General features: G+C 38.5%; 3 protein-coding genes across 3 annotated transcripts; all 3 read left to right on the top strand.

Moving 5' to 3' along the window:
* The first annotated feature begins 5,513 nt into the window (after nt 1-5,513).
* Nucleotides 5,514-6,470, top strand: LOC130949258 (uncharacterized). Its single transcript, XM_057878029.1, has one exon. The coding sequence runs from the start codon at nt 5,514-5,516 to the stop codon at nt 6,468-6,470; it is 957 nt and encodes a 318-aa protein (XP_057734012.1).
* A 3,759-nt stretch (nt 6,471-10,229) lies between these two features.
* On the top strand, nt 10,230-11,186 carry LOC130949256 (uncharacterized). The gene has a single exon (XM_057878028.1). The coding sequence runs from the start codon at nt 10,230-10,232 to the stop codon at nt 11,184-11,186; it is 957 nt and encodes a 318-aa protein (XP_057734011.1).
* A 3,757-nt stretch (nt 11,187-14,943) lies between these two features.
* Nucleotides 14,944-15,900, top strand: LOC130949255 (uncharacterized). The gene has a single exon (XM_057878026.1). It carries the CDS (start codon nt 14,944-14,946, stop codon nt 15,898-15,900), a length of 957 nt encoding a protein of 318 aa, XP_057734009.1.
* The last annotated feature ends 2,796 nt before the right edge of the window (nt 15,901-18,696 follow it).

The following is an 18,696-nucleotide window of genomic DNA, read 5'->3' as shown; positions in this document are numbered from 1 at the left end:
TTTCTTGAATGCTTATTTTTTTTGTTTATGCATTTATTCAATCATTGTTGTATGTGACATATTTCTTTTGCAGACATATCAACAAATTCTTTTATTAGCTTGAAACTTGTTTTTGTGCTTTGTTAAGTTATTTGCTTTAGAGAACAATGAAGTTGTTACCAATGAGGTTGTTTTATATGCAGGTGATAAAGATAAATAGATTTGGAACTATTTAGAAGATGGAAGCTACTTAAATAAGAACCACTTGAAGATAGACATCATCTTTTCATTCATCTGATGAGTATTAACATGCTGAACTTAAATAGTGCTTGTGACCTTGAAATAATTAGTTTAAATTTAGTATTAGCATGCAGTTTTCTTATCAGTAGAGGTTGCTGCAGTAGCTGCAAAAGCTTTAACGCCAGAGCAACATGGTCCTGGTGGTTTACCACTTCCAATCACCAAGTAACTCACACAAGGCTTTAGGTTCTTAATCACATCATTGCATGATGAAATTGTTGCCTCAGAACTAGTTATTGAGGTCACTAAAATCATAAGAACACATGTAGCAGCAACTGATTTCATGCTTATTTAATTTATTATTATATGTAGTGGTGCTGATGGTGGTTTCAATTTGCATTATTGGTCCATGTTTAGACATTTTTATAGGATCGGAGGAAGCTAAAAACTGCAAGTAAAAATAATTTTTAAAATAAAATTGTTAAATAGAGTACAAGAAAGATGAGTTTAATTTTGATTGTACAAGAAATTGTTAAAATTTCAAGGTTAGGTGGAAGTAATGAAGAAGGGGTTATTCAGTTTCAACAAGTAATATAAGTTGCACAAGATAATTGGTGTATATATAAATATTTTACAGTTTTCAAATCATGTAGAAATTTGATCACTATGGACATTTAATTCTGTGCTGGCTGGTAGTAAACCTTGTAAGGGTTGTTTACCACTATTGCACACTTTGTTAGTAGCAGTGACAATGAACCATCCAAGAGCAGAAGTGGGGCTAAGGAATAAGGAGTGGATCATTAAGAGCCAACAACACACAGGCAATGGCGCTTCTTTGCAGGCTTTCAACTTCCAAGGACAAGCCTTTACATCCTCTCTTCAGTGCAGGCACCACTTTTTACTACAAGGTCTTCTTTAATCAAATTTCCAACCATATATGCTTTATATTATATTATTATCTTTATAATAACAAATATTCATATTCATAATGTTCTATGCTCCCCTACCTTAACCAATTAACTACTTGCCATTCCTTTCCCTTGCTTTTGAATGTAGTCCTCTTTACTTAATGAAGCTGTTTACGACAAAGAAAAATCCCAAGTTTTGGTAAGCTTATTATATAATTACAGTTAATGTTATGCATATCTAGATATACATATTATTTCAACTTTCAAGCAGAAAGAAAGAAAAATCAGACTTCTATCGTAATATATTGATTTGCCTTTGCAGTGGCCAAAGCAATTGAATGCTTCACTTGAGGAAGTTGATCTTGAGATTGCGGATATAATTGAGCTAGAGAAAGCTAGACAATGGAAGGTAATATATTAGTTTATTATTACTTGCATCTTTGCCAGGGATATAGAAAATCTTGAAAAAAATTATCCAACTATCTGAGTTTATGCAAAACATTTGAATGTTTTATTGCCTATCATATATGATGATTGATGAGATGATGGTAGAGTTTTGCTTTTCAGTTTTCACCACACATATGGAAATCTTGTTTTTGTTTATGTGAAGGGGCTGAAAGTCATACCCTCAAACAATTTCACTTCTGTCTCTGTGATGGAAGCTGTAGGGTCTATCATGACAAACAAATACAGTGAGGGATATCCTGGTGCCAGTTACTATGGTTGAAATGAGTTTGTTGTAACCACCCTACCCCATAAGGTCTGTGATTTTTTTTATTCTTTACAGCATTCGCTGACACGCATAGGTTTATATATAAGTAGCATAGATAACGAATTAGAATTAGAACACGTAGCGCAAAACTTTTCTTTTAGTGCTTCCAAGCGACGAACCTTTCTCCGATTCAATTATTCTATGGAATAAGTTTTCCCATGAACCATATTAGTTAGATAATTCAAATTTTTGAACCGGTTTGATTTCCCTTCTCCCGGTTCAACCAAACCATGCTTTCCTTAAATAACCCAGACCTAGAGAAACTCTGATTAAACTCATCTTCCCTTCTTCTCTCACAACCGAACGTGTTGTCCAAGACCATGGTTACCTCTTCATGTAAGCAATACTGTGATGTGGTGTTGCAAGAGGAAGAGGCCACGAAGCCTTGTCACACCAGCTCACCTCTTTCCACCTTATGTAGATATATATATAGATGAGCCAAGTCTCTCAATTTTCCTGGGAACCACACGAAGAGAAGAAAGGAAGCAAGAGTGGCGGCCAAGAAGAAGGAAGAGGAAGACCCAGCAGAAATCATCATCATCATCATCTGCGTGTGTCACCACCAAGAAGAAGGAGAAGGGTCATCAAGAGAGCTGCTACCCGAAGCCAAAGAAGGAACCCTACCTCTTTCCTTTCCTAGTTTTCTTAGTGTTCCTCTTGTTGGGTAAGAACCAGTAACTTGTGTTCTGTTGATTTTTCCTAAATTAAAGATTCTACCCTTATTGAGCTCCAATTCTTTTAATTGGTAACCAAACCAATCAATTCAGCCCATCACAAGAGTAAGAACTCTTCTCTTGCTCCATATGCAACTCGGCCAATTAGCTCTATGAATTGACAAATCTCTTTAATTATGTTTGTTAGGGTTTTCTGATTTAATATAGCAAAGGACAGGCTTTGGTTTGTGAAATTCTCGAAGAGAGGTAAGGGATAGTCTATACAAGATATGTTACTTGCAGCTGTGTATACTGCTTATGATTGATGGTTTATCATGTGTTTGTTTGTTGAAAAGTGTATAGTAAATTTTTGTTATGATAAAGATGCAGAAAAGTGAGTTTGAGTTATGAGTGGGCCTTTGCAACAAGGGGTAAATTAATGAATATAAACTCTTAGAGCTGTGTTGATTATGCTAGCAACTTTAGTTAGTCAAAAGAAAGGTAAAATTATGGTTTTAGATGAATCCTAGGCTTGAATATAGGATTTGGTATGTGAGGTTGTTGGAAATGGTTTGTGCAGAATTTCTACAGAAATATGCATAATTGGCAGTAAAACGAATGATTTTCTGAGAGTAGTCCAGACCTAATTTTTAGATGAGATTATTTTTCTGTAAAACTTTAGTGTGTCTTGAACATGCCATAAAAATTTCAGAGAATTTGGCCAAGCGGTTTGGAAGATATGATTTTTCGAAGTTTAGTTGTTGCTGCAGATTTTTCTGGTTTTCTGGTTCTGCAATATCAACTTTCAGATGCTATAACTTTTAATTTAAAATAAATTTTGAGTTGATTCCAAAAGGATTTTGAAGATCTATCAGTCTATTTTAAGTGAGTACAAGTTTCATGTTCATATCTATTTTGTAGACTTAGATAAGTCACTTGAAAAATCAGTCATTTGCTGGAAACTCTGAACTGGTTTATGAAAACAGGGCTGTGTTCCTAAGCTCATAACTTTTTCATGTGACATGGTAATAATCTGAAATTTGATTTTCTGGAAATCTGAAAGAGTCTTGTCTAAGTACATAAATTTTTAAAGGCAATGGATGAGAACTGGATTTTTAGTGAATTTAACAAATTTACTGCTCACTGCTGTTTTTCTGCAATGATAGCAGAATTTTAAAACATTTGTACAATTTTCAGTTATGGTCGGAATGCCCCAGAACCAAGTTTTATTTTCTAAACCCGTGATTTACAATAACTAAAGGGATTAAAGAGAGTATAATGACCAATTAAGAATGTTTACCTGGTAAATAGTTAAGGAAAGTTTGAACGTTGTTAAAGCTGAGGGAACCCGTAAGGGTGGTTTTAGTGCTATTTTAGAGGAGAATATGTCCGAATTTCTATAAAAGTTCAAGGACTTAGTTTAATGAAAATGTGTAAGTTGCCCCTAAGAAAGGTTAAAGTTAAAGACAATGATATTGAGAGATAAAGTGAAGAAAGAAAAATGAGGAACAAGGAATGAAATAAAAGTTGAGAATTATATTGAATGGGCCTTGTGCCGAATTGCTAATGCGAAAGTGCCCGCCTAATGGATAGCCTGAGATTGCTAATGCGGGAATGTTCGCCTAATTGATAGCACTGTTCCTTACTGTGATACACATTGAAATGTTATTATAATGAGGCCTAATTGACACGGGTAACCGTGATGCCAAGGTGTCTAATTGACACAGTAAAGGGACCATACTCGGGGTTCACTCTAAGTAACGTCGGGTTGCGGGTAGAAAACTGACGCATGAGCTCATGGCCTGCGCTAGGAACAGGCATGCATCATCTTGTTTGCGCATATGAACTTCTTGTGAATTATTTACTGCCATTTCTTTCTTGTTCATGCTACTTACTTGTTATAAATATGTTTGTGCCTTGAGTCTCTGTGTTTGTTCTTTTTCTGTTTCGCGACAACTTAGAGATAAAGACCCTAGGTTCCCTTTTTTCCTTACTGAGAACTCTAGGTTCTCACCCTTCTTTTCTTTCTTTTCCCCCTCCCCAGACGGGTCCGGCAGAGGAGCCCTGTGAGTTTCGTTCTAACCGCTGAGTTATGAGGATCCGGCGCGCGACGGAGTCTTCATATGGAGCATGTTTTGGACCTCTTTCTTGCACAACGTTCGGAGATCACTCCAGAGTTAGTCGCAGTGGATCTTTCGCTCCTGTTTGATTATCTTAGTATCACTTTCCCCTCACTTTTGTAGTACTTTTAGAGGGGTAGGACGTCTTAGTAGTTCGGTTCCAGCTTAGGAAACCCGTGTGAGGATTGGGACTGATTTCTTCTTTTGTATATGTACGTATAACTTGGTGTGATACTCGGCTTTGATGGATGACACGTATCCTTGAACTTAACTCATGTGTATATTATATATATGTTTATATATGTTATTTTCTGTTGCCTTGTGTTTTCTTACACGACAACTCTGAAGAAACTAACCTTGCGAGCAACTAAATGCTATTCCACGAGTAGTAATCTGTTCACGATTAAACCGATAAAGGCTTTTATTGATATTAATTTATAAAAATCTGAGTCTAGAGCTAAGTAGGCCGCACGATGAGTAACACCTGAACATTTGGCATTGGTCATGACGTGTCGAAAGTTGGGGTGTTACAGTTGGTATCAGAGCAGTTCGTCCTTTGAGCCTTGGGATGGACTGTCTATGCTTTCTTGCATACTCTGAATCTTTTTATACCATGCAGTTAGGATATTTTGGTAATATATTCTGCATGAAGGTCTGTGAACATCCATTGTAGTAATATTAATACTTGATTTTGATATATTAAGACTGATCACCTTAATATTGATTATTGGGTATTGATAGGACTCAAATGGCTGTGAATAGGCGAAGACGCCCTTGACTGGGAGGAACAAGTGAGGGAAATTTCCCTGATGCAGCAGCTATTCTCGAATCTGTAAATGCTATGGCCGCTGATGTACGTGAATCAGTAGCTGCTACTAACCGAGTAGCTGAACGTCTTGATCGTCAGAATGGAATTGAAAATAACCATGGGCCTAGACAAGAAAATGAAAATGGCGAAGAAGGTGAAGCTGGACTACGTAACCGGCCCATGACTCTAGCCACTTTCTTGAAGATAAATCCGCCTCAATTCCATGGGAACACTAGTGCTACACGAGCTGATGACTGGTTTAAAGAAATAGGACGAGCAATGCGAGCCCAACAAGTCCCTGAAGGACAGCGAGTGGAATTTGCTGCTTATATGTTGAGGAATGACGCGCAACATTGGTGGCAGGGAATACTCCAACTACTAGGAAGAGAAGCTATTGACATCTCCTGGGAGGAATTTTCAGTTGAATTTTATAAGAAGTATTTTCCTGAGTGTTCTCGCACCGCTAAGGAATTGGAGTTGCTTCAGTTGAAACAAGAAAACATGACAGTCAGTGAGTACACTCGCAAGTTTGAAGAGTTATGCCGGTTCTCGAATATTTGTCAAGGAGCACCAGCTGCATTCGAGAAATGGAAGTGCATCAAGTTCGAAGGAGGACTTAGAGAAGAACTGTTAGCTCATGTGGGCCCGATGGAAATACAGAATTTTGCAGAATTAGTTAACAAGAGCCAACTGACGGAGGAATGTGTAAAGAAGCTGGTGGCAGCACAAACTAAGCACAGGAACCTTCCAACAAGGGATTTCAATCGTAACCTCGCTCCTCAAGGAAGAAAATTCAAAGTAACTCGGCAGCCGGACTTAGGCAAACAATTGCAATCGACCCAACCAAGATTGATATGCACTGTGTGTGGAAGGAATCATGGGGGAAAACCCTGCTTGCTGAAGTCTGGGATTTGCTATAATTGCGAAAAGCCCGGACATATAGCCAAAGAATGCATTCGACGAAAGCCTGAATTTGGTTTCCCTGGATAGCAACAGCCAGGAAGGGTGTTTGTCTTGGATGCGGGAAATACTACCAAAACCGATCCCCACACTCGAGGTAACGAAATTTTGAGGACAAAATTTTTTTTTAGGAGGGTAGAATGTAACCACCCTACCCCATAAGGCCTGTGATTTTTTTTATTCTTTACAGCGTTCGCTGACACGCATAGGTTTATATATAAGTAGCATAGATAACGAATTAGAATTAGAACACGTAGCGCAAAACTTTTCTTTTAATGCTTCCAAGCGACGAACCTTTCTCCGATTCAATTATTCTATGGAATAAGTTTTCCCCTGAACCATATTAGTTAGATAATTCAAATTTTTGAACCGGTTTGATTTCCCTTCTCCCGGTTCAACCAAACCATGCTTTCCTTAAATAACCCAGACCTAGAGAAACTCTGATTAAACTCATCTTCCCTTCTTCTCTCACAACCGAACGTGTTGTCCAAGACCATGGTTACCTCTTCATGTAAGCAATACTGTGATGTGGTGTTGCAAGAGGAAGAGGCCACGAAGCCTTGTCACACCAGCTCACCTCTTTCCACCTTCTGTAGATATATATATAGATGAGCCAAGTCTCTCAATTTTCCTGAAAACCACACGAAGAGAAGAAAGGAAGCAAGAGTGGCGGCCAAGAAGAAGGAAGAGGAAGACCCAGCAGAAATCATCATCATCATCATCTGCGTGTGTCACCACCAAGAAGAAGGAGAAGGATCATCAAGAGAGCTGCTACCCGAAGCCAAAGAAGGAACCCTACCTCTTTCTTTTCCTGGTTTTCTTAGTGTTCCTCTTGTTGGGTAAGAACCAGTAACTTGTGTTCTGTTGATTTTTCCTAAATTAAAGATTCTACCCTTATTGAGCTCCAATTCTTTTAATTGGTAACCAAACCAATCAATTCAGCCCATCACAAGAGTAAGAACTCTTCTCTTGCTCCATATGCAACTCGGCCAATTAGCTCTATGAATTGACAAATCTCTTTAATTATGTTTGTTAGGGTTTTTTGATTTAATATAGCAAAGGACAGGCTTTGGTTTGTGAAATTCTCGAAGAGAGGTAAGGGATAGTCTATACAAGATATGTTACTTGCAGCTGTGTATACTGCTTATGATTGATGGTTTATCATGTGTTTGTTTGTTGAAAAGTGTATAGTGAATTTTTGTTATGATAAAGATGCAGAAAAGTGAGTTTGAGTTATGAGTGGGCCTTTGCAACAAGGGGTAAATTAATGAATATAAACTCTTAGAGCTGTGTTGATTATGCTAGCAACTTTAGTTAGTCAAAAGAAAGGTAAAATTATGGTTTTAGATGAATCCTAGGCTTGAATATAGGATTTGGTATGTGAGGTTGTTGGAAATGGTTTGTGCAGAATTTCTACAGAAATATGCATAATTGGCAGTAAAACGAATGATTTTCTGGGAGCAGTCCAGACATAATTTTTAGATGAGATTATTTTTCTGTAAAACTTTAGTGTGTCTTGAACATGCCATAAAAATTTCAGAGAATTTGGCCAAGCGGTTTGGAAGATATGATTTTTTGAAGTTTAGTGGTTGCTGCAGATTTTTCTGGTTTTCTGGTTCTGCAGTATGAACTTTCAGATGCTATAACTTTTAATTTAAACAGAATTTTGAGTTGATTCCAAAAAGATTTTGAAGATCTATCAGTCTATTTTAAGTGAGTACAAGTTTCATGTTCATATCTATTTTGTAGACTTAGATAAGTCACTTGGAAAATCAGTCATTTGCTGGAAACTCTGAACTGGTTTATGAAAACAGGGCTGTGTTCCTAAGCTCATAACTTTTTCATGTGACATGGTAATAATCTGAAATTTGATTTTCTGGAAATCTGAAAGAGTCTTGTCTAAGTACATAAATTTTTAAAGGCAATGGATGAGAACTGGATTTTTAGTGAATTTAACAAATTTACTGCTCACTGCTGTTTTTCTGCAATGATAGCAGAATTTTAAAACATTTGTACAATTTTCAGTTATGGTCGGAATGCCCCAGAACCAAGTTTTATTTTCTAAACCCGTGATTTACAATAACTAAAGGGATTAAAGAGAGTATAATGACCAATTAAGAATGTTTACCTGGTAAATAGTTAAGGAAAGTTTGAACGTTGTTAAAGCTGAGGGAACCCGTAAGGGTGGTTTTAGTGCTATTTTAGAGGAGAATATGTCCGAATTTCTATAAAAGTTCAAGGACTTAGTTTAATGAAAATGTGTAAGTTGCCCCTAAGAAAGGTTAAAGTTAAAGACAATGATATTGAGAGATAAAGTGAAGAAAGAAAAATGAGGAACAAGGAATGAAATAAAAGTTGAGAATTATATTGAATGGGCCTTGTGCCGAACTGCTAATGCGAAAGTGCCCGCCTAATGGATAGCCTGAGATTGCTAATGCGGGAATGTTCGCCTAATTGATAGCACTGTTCCTTACTGTGATACACATTGAAATGTTATTATAATGAGGCCTAATTGACACGGGTAACCGTGATGCCAAGGTGTCTAATTGACACAGTAAAGGGACCATACTCGGGGTTCACTCTGAGTAACGTCGGGTTGCGGGTAGAAAACTGACGCATGAGCTCATGGCCTGCGCTAGGAACAGGCATGCATCATCTTGTTTGCGCATATGAACTTCTTGTGAATTATTTACTGCCATTTCTTTCTTGTTCATGCTACTTACTTATTATAAATATGTTTGTGCCTTGAGTCTCTGTGTTTGTTCTTTTTCTGTTTCGCGACAACTTAGAGATAAAGACCCTAGGTTCCCTTTTTTCCTTACTGAGAACTCTAGGTTCTCACCCTTCTTTTCTTTCTTTTCCCCCTCCCCAGACGGGTCCGGCAGAGGAGCCCTGTGAGTTTCGTTCTAACCGCTGAGCTATGAGGATCCGGCGCGCGGCGGAGTCTTCATATGGAGCATGTTTTGGACCTCTTTCTTGCACAACGTTCGGAGATCACTCCAAAGTTAGTCGCAGTGGATCTTTCGCTCCTATTTGATGATCTTAGTATCACTTTCCCCTCACTTTTGTAGTACTTTTAGAGGGGTAGGATGTCTTAGTAGTTCGGTTCCAGCTTAGGAAACCCGTGTGAGGGTTGGGACTGATTTCTTCTTTTGTATATGTACGTATAACTTGGTGTGATACTCGGCTTTGATGGATGACACGTATCCTTGAACTTAACTCATGTGTATATTATATATATGTTTATATATGTTATTTTCTGTTGCCTTGTGTTTTCTTACACGACAACTCTGAAGAAACTAACCTTGCGAGCAACTAAACGCTATTCCAAGAGTAGTAATCTGTTCACGATTAAACCGATAAAGGCTTTTATTGATATTAATTTATAAAAATCTGAGTCTAGAGCTAAGTAGGCCGCACGATGAGTAACACCTGAACATTTGGCATTGGTCATGACGTGTCGAAAGTTGGGGTGTTACAGTTGGTATCAGAGCAGTTCGTCCTTTGAGCCTTGGGATGGACTGTCTATGCTTTCTTGCATACTCTGAATCTTTTTATACCATGCAGTTAGGATATTTTGGTAATATATTCTGCATGAAGGTCTGTGAACATCCATTGTAGTAATATTAATACTTGATTTTGATATATTAAGACTGATCACCTTAATATTGATTATTGGGTATTGATAGGACTCAAATGGCTGCGAATAGGCGAAGACGCCCTTGACTGGGAGGAACAAGTGAGGGAAATTTCCCTGATGCAGCGGCTATTCTCGAATCTGTAAATGCTATGGCCGCTGATGTACGTGAATCAGTAGCTGCTACTAACCGAGTAGCTGAACGTCTTGATCGTCAGAATGGAATTGAAAATAACCATGGGCCTAGACAAGAAAATGAAAATGGCGAAGAAGGTGAAGCTGGACTACGTAACCGGCCCATGACTCTAGCCACTTTCTTGAAGATAAATCCGCCTCAATTCCATGGGAACACTAGTGCTACACGAGCTGATGACTGGTTTAAAGAAATAGGACGAGCAATGCGAGCCCAACAAGTCCCTGAAGGACAGCGAGTGGAATTTGCTGCTTATATGTTGAGGAATGACGCGCAACATTGGTGGCAGGGAATACTCCAACTACTAGGAAGAGAAGCTATTGACATCTCCTGGGAGGAATTTTCAGTTGAATTTTATAAGAAGTATTTTCCTGAGTGTTCTCGCACCGCTAAGGAATTGGAGTTGCTTCAGTTGAAACAAGAAAACATGACAGTCAGTGAGTACACTCGCAAGTTTGAAGAGTTATGCCGGTTCTCGAATATTTGTCAAGGAGCACCAGCTGCATTCGAGAAATGGAAGTGCATCAAGTTCGAAGGAGGACTTAGAGAAGAACTGTTAGCTCATGTGGGCCCGATGGAAATACAGAATTTTGCAGAATTAGTTAACAAGAGCCAACTGACGGAGGAATGTGTAAAGAAGCTGGTGGCAGCACAAACTAAGCACAGGAACCTTCCAACAAGGGATTTCAATCGTAACCTCGCTCCTCAAGGAAGAAACTTCAAGGTAACTCGGCAGCCGGACTTAGGCAAACAATTGCAATCGACCCAACCAAGACTGATATGCACTGTGTGTGGAAGGAATCATGGGGGAAAACCCTGCTTGCTGAAGTCTGGGATTTGCTATAATTGCGAAAAGCCCGGACATATAGCCAAAGAATGCATTCGACGAAAGCCTGAATTTGGTTTCCCTGGATAGCAACAGCCAGGAAGGGTGTTTGTCTTGGATGCGGGAAATACTACCAAAACCGATCCCCACACTCGAGGTAACGAAATTTTGAGGACAAAATTTTTTTTTAGGAGGGTAGAATGTAACCACCCTACCCCATAAGGCCTGTGATTTTTTTTATTCTTTACAGCGTTCGCTGACACGCATAGGTTTATATATAAGTAGCATAGATAACGAATTAGAATTAGAACACGTAGCGCAAAACTTTTCTTTTAGTGCTTCCAAGCGACGAACCTTTCTCCGATTCAATTATTCTATGGAATAAGTTTTCCCTGAACCATATTAGTTAGATAATTCAAATTTTTGAACCGGTTTGATTTCCCTTCTCCCGGTTCAACCAAACCATGCTTTCCTTAAATAACCCAGACCTAGAGAAACTCTGATTAAACTCATCTTCCCTTCTTCTCTCACAACCGAACGTGTTGTCCAAGACCATGGTTACCTCTTCATGTAAACAATACTGTGATGTGGTGTTGCAAGAGGAAGAGGCCACGAAGCCTTGTCACACCAGCTCACCTCTTTCCACCTTCTGTAGATATATATATAGATGAGCCAAGTCTCTCAATTTTCCTGAAAACCACACGAAGAGAAGAAAGGAAGCAAGAGTGGCGGCCAAGAAGAAGGAAGAGGAAGACCCAGCAGAAATCATCATCATCATCATCTGCGTGTGTCACCACCAAGAAGAAGGAGAAGGGTCATCAAGAGAGCTGCTACCCGAAGCCAAAGAAGGAACCCTACCTCTTTCTTTTCCTGGTTTTCTTAGTGTTCCTCTTGTTGGGTAAGAACCAGTAACTTGTGTTCTGTTGATTTTTCCTAAATTAAAGATTCTACCCTTATTGAGCTCCAATTCTTTTAATTGGTAACCAAACCAATCAATTCAGCCCATCACAAGAGTAAGAACTCTTCTCTTGCTCCATATGCAACTCGGCCAATTAGCTCTATGAATTGACAAATCTCTTTAATTATGTTTGTTAGGGTTTTCTGATTTAATATAGCAAAGGACAGGCTTTGGTTTGTGAAATTCTCGAAGAGAGGTAAGGGATAGTCTATACAAGATATGTTACTTGCAGCTGTGTATACTGCTTATGATTGATGGTTTATCATGTGTTTGTTTGTTGAAAAGTGTATAGTGAATTTTTGTTATGATAAAGATGCAGAAAAGTGAGTTTGAGTTATGAGTGGGCCTTTGCAACAAGGGGTAAATTAATGAATATAAACTCTTAGAGCTGTGTTGATTATGCTAGCAACTTTAGTTAGTCAAAAGAAAGGTAAAATTATGGTTTTAGATGAATCCTAGGCTTGAATATAGGATTTGGTATGTGAGGTTGTTGGAAATGGTTTGTGCAGAATTTCTACAGAAATATGCATAATTGGCAGTAAAACGAATGATTTTCTGGGAGCATTCCAGACCTAATTTTTAGATGAGATTATTTTTCTGTAAAACTTTAGTGTGTCTTGAACATGCCATAAAAATTTCAGAGAAATTGGCTAAGCGGTTTGGAAGATATGATTTTTTGAAGTTTAGTGGTTGCTGCAGATTTTTTGGTTTTCTGGTTCTGCAGTATGAACTTTCAGATGCTATAACTTTTAATTTAAACAGAATTTTGAGTTGATTCCAAAAAGATTTTAAAGATCTATCAGTCTATTTTAAGTGAGTACAAGTTTCATGTTCATATCTATTTTGTAGACTTAGATAAGTTACTTGGAAAATCAGTCATTTGCTGGAAACTCTGAACTGGTTTATGAAAACAGGGCTGTGTTCCTAAGCTCATAACTTTTTCATGTGACATGGTAATAATCTGAAATTTGATTTTCTAGAAAGCTGAAAGAGTCTTGTCTAAGTACATAAATTTTGAAAGGCAATGGATGAGAACTGAATTTTTAGTGAATTTAACAAATTTACTGCTCACTGCTGTTTTTCTGCAATGATAGCAGAATTTTAAAACATTTGTACAATTTTCAGTTATGGTCGGAATGCCCCAGAACCAAGTTTTATTTTCTAAACCCGTGATTTACAATAACTAAAGGGATTAAAGAGAGTATAATGACCAATTAAGAATGTTTACCTGGTAAATAGTTAAGGAAAGTTTGAACGTTGTTAAAGCTGAGGGAACCCGTAAGGGTGGTTTTAGTGCTATTTTAGAGGAGAATATGTCCGAATTTCTATAAAAGTTCAAGGACTTAGTTTAATGAAAATGTGTAAGTTGCCCCTAAGAAAGGTTAAAGTTAAAGACAATGATATTGAGAGATAAAGTGAAGAAAGAAAAATGAGGAACAAGGAATGAAATAAAAGTTGAGAATTATATTGAATGGGCCTTGTGCCGAACTGCTAATGCGAAAGTGCCCGCCTAATGGATAGCCTGAGATTGCTAATGCGGGAATGTTCGCCTAATTGATAGCACTGTTCCTTACTGTGATACACATTGAAATGTTATTATAATGAGGCCTAATTGACACGGGTAACCGTGATGCCAAGGTGTCTAATTGACACAGTATAGGGACCATACTCGGGGTTCACTCTGAGTAACGTCGGGTTGCGGGTAGAAAACCGACGCATGAGCTCATGGCCTGCGCTAGGAACAGGCATGCATCATCTTGTTTGCGCATATGAACTTCTTGTGAATTATTTACTGCCATTTCTTTCTTGTTCATGCTACTTACTTGTTATAAATATGTTTGTGCCTTGAGTCTCTGTGTTTGTTCTTTTTCTGTTTCGCGACAACTTAGAGATAAAGACCCTAGGTTCTCTTTTTTCCTTACTGAGAACTCTAGGTTCTCACCCTTCTTTTCTTTCTTTTCCCCCTCCCCAAACGGGTCCGGCAGAGGAGCCCTGTGAGTTTCGTTCTAACCGCTGAGCTATGAGGATCTGGCGCGCGGCGGAGTCTTCATATGGAGCATGTTTTGGACCTCTTTCTTGCACAACGTTCGGAGATCACTCCAGAGTTAGTCGCAGTGGATCTTTCGCTCCTGTTTGATTATCTTAGTATCACTTTCCCCTCACTTTTGTAGTACTTTTAGAGGGGTAGGACGTCTTAGTAGTTTGGTTCCAGCTTAGGAAACCCGTGTGAGGGTTGGGACTGATTTCTTCTTTTGTATATGTACGTATAACTTGGTGTGATACTCGGCTTTGATGGATGACACGTATCCTTGAACTTAACTCATGGGTATATTATATATATGTTTATATATGTTATTTTCTGTTGCCTTGTGTTTTCTTACACGACAACTCTGAAGAAACTAACCTTGCGAGCAACTAAACGCTATTCCACGAGTAGTAATCTGTTCACGACTAAACCGATAAAGGCTTTTATTGATATTAATTTATAAAAATCTGAGTCTAGAGCTAAGTAGGCCGCACGATGAGTAACACCTGAACATTTGGCATTGGTCATGACGTGTCGAAAGTTGGGGTGTTATAGTTGGTATCAGAGCAGTTCGTCCTTTGAGCCTTGGGATGGACTGTCTATGCTTTCTTGCATACTCTGAATCTTTTTATACCATGCAGTTAGGATATTTTGGTAATATATTCTGCATGAAGGTCTGTGAACATCCATTGTAGTAATATTAATACTTGATTTTGATATATTAAGACTGATCACCTTAATATTGATTATTGGGTATTGATAGGACTCAAATGGCTGCGAATAGGCGAAGATGCCCTTGACTGGGAGGAACAAGTGAGGGAAATTTCCCTGATGCAGCGGCTATTCTCGAATCTGTAAATGCTATGGCCGCTGATGTACGTGAATCAGTAGCTGCTACTAACCGAGTAGCTGAACGTCTTGATCGTCAGAATGGAATTGAAAATAACCATGGGCCTAGACAAGAAAATGAAAATGGCGAAGAAGGTGAAGCTGGACTACGTAACCGGCCCATGACTCTAGCCACTTTCTTGAAGATAAATCCGCCTCAATTCCATGGGAACACTAGTGCTACACGAGCTGATGACTGGTTTAAAGAAATAGGACGAGCAATGCGAGCCCAACAAGTCCCTGAAGGACAGCGAGTGGAATTTGCTGCTTATATGTTGAGGAATGACGCGCAACATTGGTGGCAGGGAATACTCCAACTACTAGGAAGAGAAGCTATTGACATCTCCTGGGAGGAATTTTCAGTTGAATTTTATAAGAAGTATTTTCCTGAGTGTTCTCGCACCGCTAAGGAATTGGAGTTGCTTCAGTTGAAACAAGAAAACATGACAGTCAGTGAGTACACTCGCAAGTTTGAAGAGTTATGCCGGTTCTCGAATATTTGTCAAGGAGCACCAGCTGCATTCGAGAAATGGAAGTGCATCAAGTTCGAAGGAGGACTTAGAGAAGAACTGTTAGCTCATGTGGGCCCGATGGAAATACAGAATTTTGCAGAATTAGTTAACAAGAGCCAACTGACGGAGGAATGTGTAAAGAAGCTGGTGGCAGCACAAACTAAGCACAGGAACCTTCCAACAAGGGATTTCAATCGTAACCTCGCTCCTCAAGGAAGAAACTTCAAGGTAACTCGGCAGCCGGACTTAGGCAAACAATTGCAATCGACCCAACCAAGACTGATATGCACTGTGTGTGGAAGGAATCATGGGGGAAAACCCTGCTTGCTGAAGTCTGGGATTTGCTATAATTGCGAAAAGCCCGAACATATAGCCAAAGAATGCATTCGACGAAAGCCTGAATTTGGTTTCCCTGGATAGCAACAGCCAGGAAGGGTGTTTGTCTTGGATGCGGGAAATACTACCAAAACCGATCCCCACACTCGAGGTAACGAAATTTTGAGGACAAAATTTTTTTTTAGGAGGGTAGAATGTAACCACCCTACCCCATAAGGCCTGTGATTTTTTTTATTCTTTACAGCGTTCGCTGACACGCATAGGTTTATATATAAGTAGCATAGATAACGAATTAGAATTAGAACACGTAGCGCAAAACTTTTCTTTTAGTGCTTCCAAGCGACGAACCTTTCTCCGATTCAATTATTCTATGGAATAAGTTTTCCCCTGAACCATATTAGTTAGATAATTCAAATTTTTGAACCGGTTTGATTTCCCTTCTCCCGGTTCAACCAAACCATGCTTTCCTTAAATAACCCAGACCTAGAGAAACTCTGATTAAACTCATCTTCCCTTCTTCTCTCACAACCGAACGTGTTGTCCAAGACCATGGTTACCTCTTCATGTAAGCAATACTGTGATGTGGTGTTGCAAGAGGAAGAGGCCACGAAGCCTTGTCACACCAGCTCACCTCTTTCCACCTTCTGTAGATATATATATAGATGAGCCAAGTCTCTCAATTTTCCTGAAAACCACACGAAGAGAAGAAAGGAAGCAAGAGTGGCGGCCAAGAAGAAGGAAGAGGAAGACCCAGCAGAAATCATCATCATCATCATCTGCGTGTGTCACCACCAAGAAGAAGGAGAAGGGTCATCAAGAGAGCTGCTACCCGAAGCCAAAGAAGGAACCCTACCTCTTTCTTTTCCTGGTTTTCTTAGTGTTCCTCTTGTTGGGTAAGAACCAATAACTTGTGTTCTGTTGATTTTTCCTAAATTAAAGATTCTACCCTTATTGAGCTCCAATTCTTTTAATTGGTAACCAAACCAATCAATTCAGCCCATCACAAGAGTAAGAACTCTTCTCTTGCTCCATATGCAACTCGGCCAATTAGCTCTATGAATTGACAAATCTCTTTAATTATGTTTGTTAGGGTTTTCTGATTTAATATAGCAAAGGACAGGCTTTGGTTTGTGAAATTCTCGAAGAGAGGTAAGGGATAGTCTATACAAGATATGTTACTTGCAGCTGTGTATACTGCTTATGATTGATGGTTTATCATGTGTTTGTTTGTTGAAAAGTGTATAGTGAATTTTTGTTATGATAAAGATGCAGAAAAGTGAGTTTGAGTTATGAGTGGGCCTTTGCAACAAGGGGTAAATTAATGAATATAAACTCTTAGAGCTGTGTTGATTATGCTAGCAACTTTAGTTAGTCAAAAGAAAGGTAAAATTATGGTTTTAGATGAATCCTAGGCTTGAATATAGGATTTGGTATGTGAGGTTGTTGGAAATGGTTTGTGCAGAATTTCTACAGAAATATGCATAATTGGCAGTAAAACGAATGATTTTCTGGGAGCATTCCAGACCTAATTTTTAGATGAGATTATTTTTCTGTAAAACTTTAGTGTGTCTTGAACATGCCATAAAAATTTCAGAGAATTTGGCCAAGCGGTTTGGAAGATATGATTTTTTGAAGTTTAGTGGTTGCTGCAGATTTTTTGGTTTTCTGGTTCTGCAGTATGAACTTTCAGATGCTATAACTTTTAATTTAAACAGAATTTTGAGTTGATTCCAAAAGGATTTTGAAGATCTATCAGTCTATTTTAAGTGAGTACAAGTTTCATGTTCATATCTATTTTGTAGACTTAGATAAGTCACTTGGAAAATCAGTCATTTGCTGGAAACTCTGAACTGGTTTATGAAAACAGGGCTGTGTTCCTAAGCTCATAACTTTTTCATGTGACATGGTAATAATCTGAAATTTGATTTTCTAGAAAGCTGAAAGAGTCTTGTCTAAGTACATAAATTTTGAAAGGCAATGGATGAGAACTGAATTTTTAGTGAATTTAACAAATTTACTGCTCACTGCTGTTTTTCTGCAATGATAGCAGAATTTTAAAACATTTGTACAATTTTCAGTTATGGTCGGAATGCCCCAGAACCAAGTTTTATTTTCTAAACCCGTGATTTACAATAACTAAAGGGATTAAAGAGAGTATAATGACCAATTAAGAATGTTTACCTGGTAAATAGTTAAGGAAAGTTTGAACGTTGTTAAAGCTGAGGGAACCCGTAAGGGTGGTTTTAGTGCTATTTTAGAGGAGAATATGTCCGAATTTCTATAAAAGTTCAAGGACTTAGTTTAATGAAAATGTGTAAGTTGCCCCTAAGAAAGGTTAAAGTTAAAGACAATGATATTGAGAGATAAAGTGAAGAAAGAAAAATGAGGAACAAGGAATGAAATAAAAGTTGAGAATTATATTGAATGGGCCTTGTGCCGAACTGCTAATGCGAAAGTGCCCGCCTAATGGATAGCCTGAGATTGCTAATGCGGGAATGTTCGCCTAATTGATAGCACTGTTCCTTACTGTGATACGCATTGAAATGTTATTATAATGAGGCCTAATTGACACGGGTAACCGTGATGCCAAGGTGTCTAATTGATACAGTAAAGGGACCATACACGGGGTTCACTCTGAGTAACGTCGGGTTGCGGGTAGACAACCGACGCATGAGCTCATGGCCTGTGCTAGGAACAGGCATGCATCATCTTGTTTGCGCATATGAACTTCTTGTGAATTATTTACTGCCATTTCTTTCTTGTTCATGCTACTTACTTGTTATAAATATGTTTGTGCCTTGAGTCTCTGTGTTTGTTCTTTTTCTGTTTCGCGACAAATTAGAGATAAAGACCCTAGGTTCCCTTTTTTCCTTACTGAGA

Source organism: Arachis stenosperma, chromosome 9 (assembly GCF_014773155.1).
Source record: "Arachis stenosperma cultivar V10309 chromosome 9, arast.V10309.gnm1.PFL2, whole genome shotgun sequence".
Taxonomy (NCBI): Eukaryota; Viridiplantae; Streptophyta; class Magnoliopsida; order Fabales; family Fabaceae; genus Arachis; species Arachis stenosperma.
The sequence above is the reverse complement of the archived record's forward strand: the minus strand, read 5'-3'. Positions and strand labels throughout refer to the sequence as shown.

Bases quoted from the DNA above. Each gene is read 5' to 3' on its own strand.
- LOC130949258 (XM_057878029.1), top strand. From the start codon at position 5,514: ATGGCCGCTGATGTACGTGAATCAGTAGCTGCTACTAACCGAGTAGCT.
- LOC130949256 (XM_057878028.1), top strand. From the start codon at position 10,230: ATGGCCGCTGATGTACGTGAATCAGTAGCTGCTACTAACCGAGTAGCT.
- LOC130949255 (XM_057878026.1), top strand. From the start codon at position 14,944: ATGGCCGCTGATGTACGTGAATCAGTAGCTGCTACTAACCGAGTAGCT.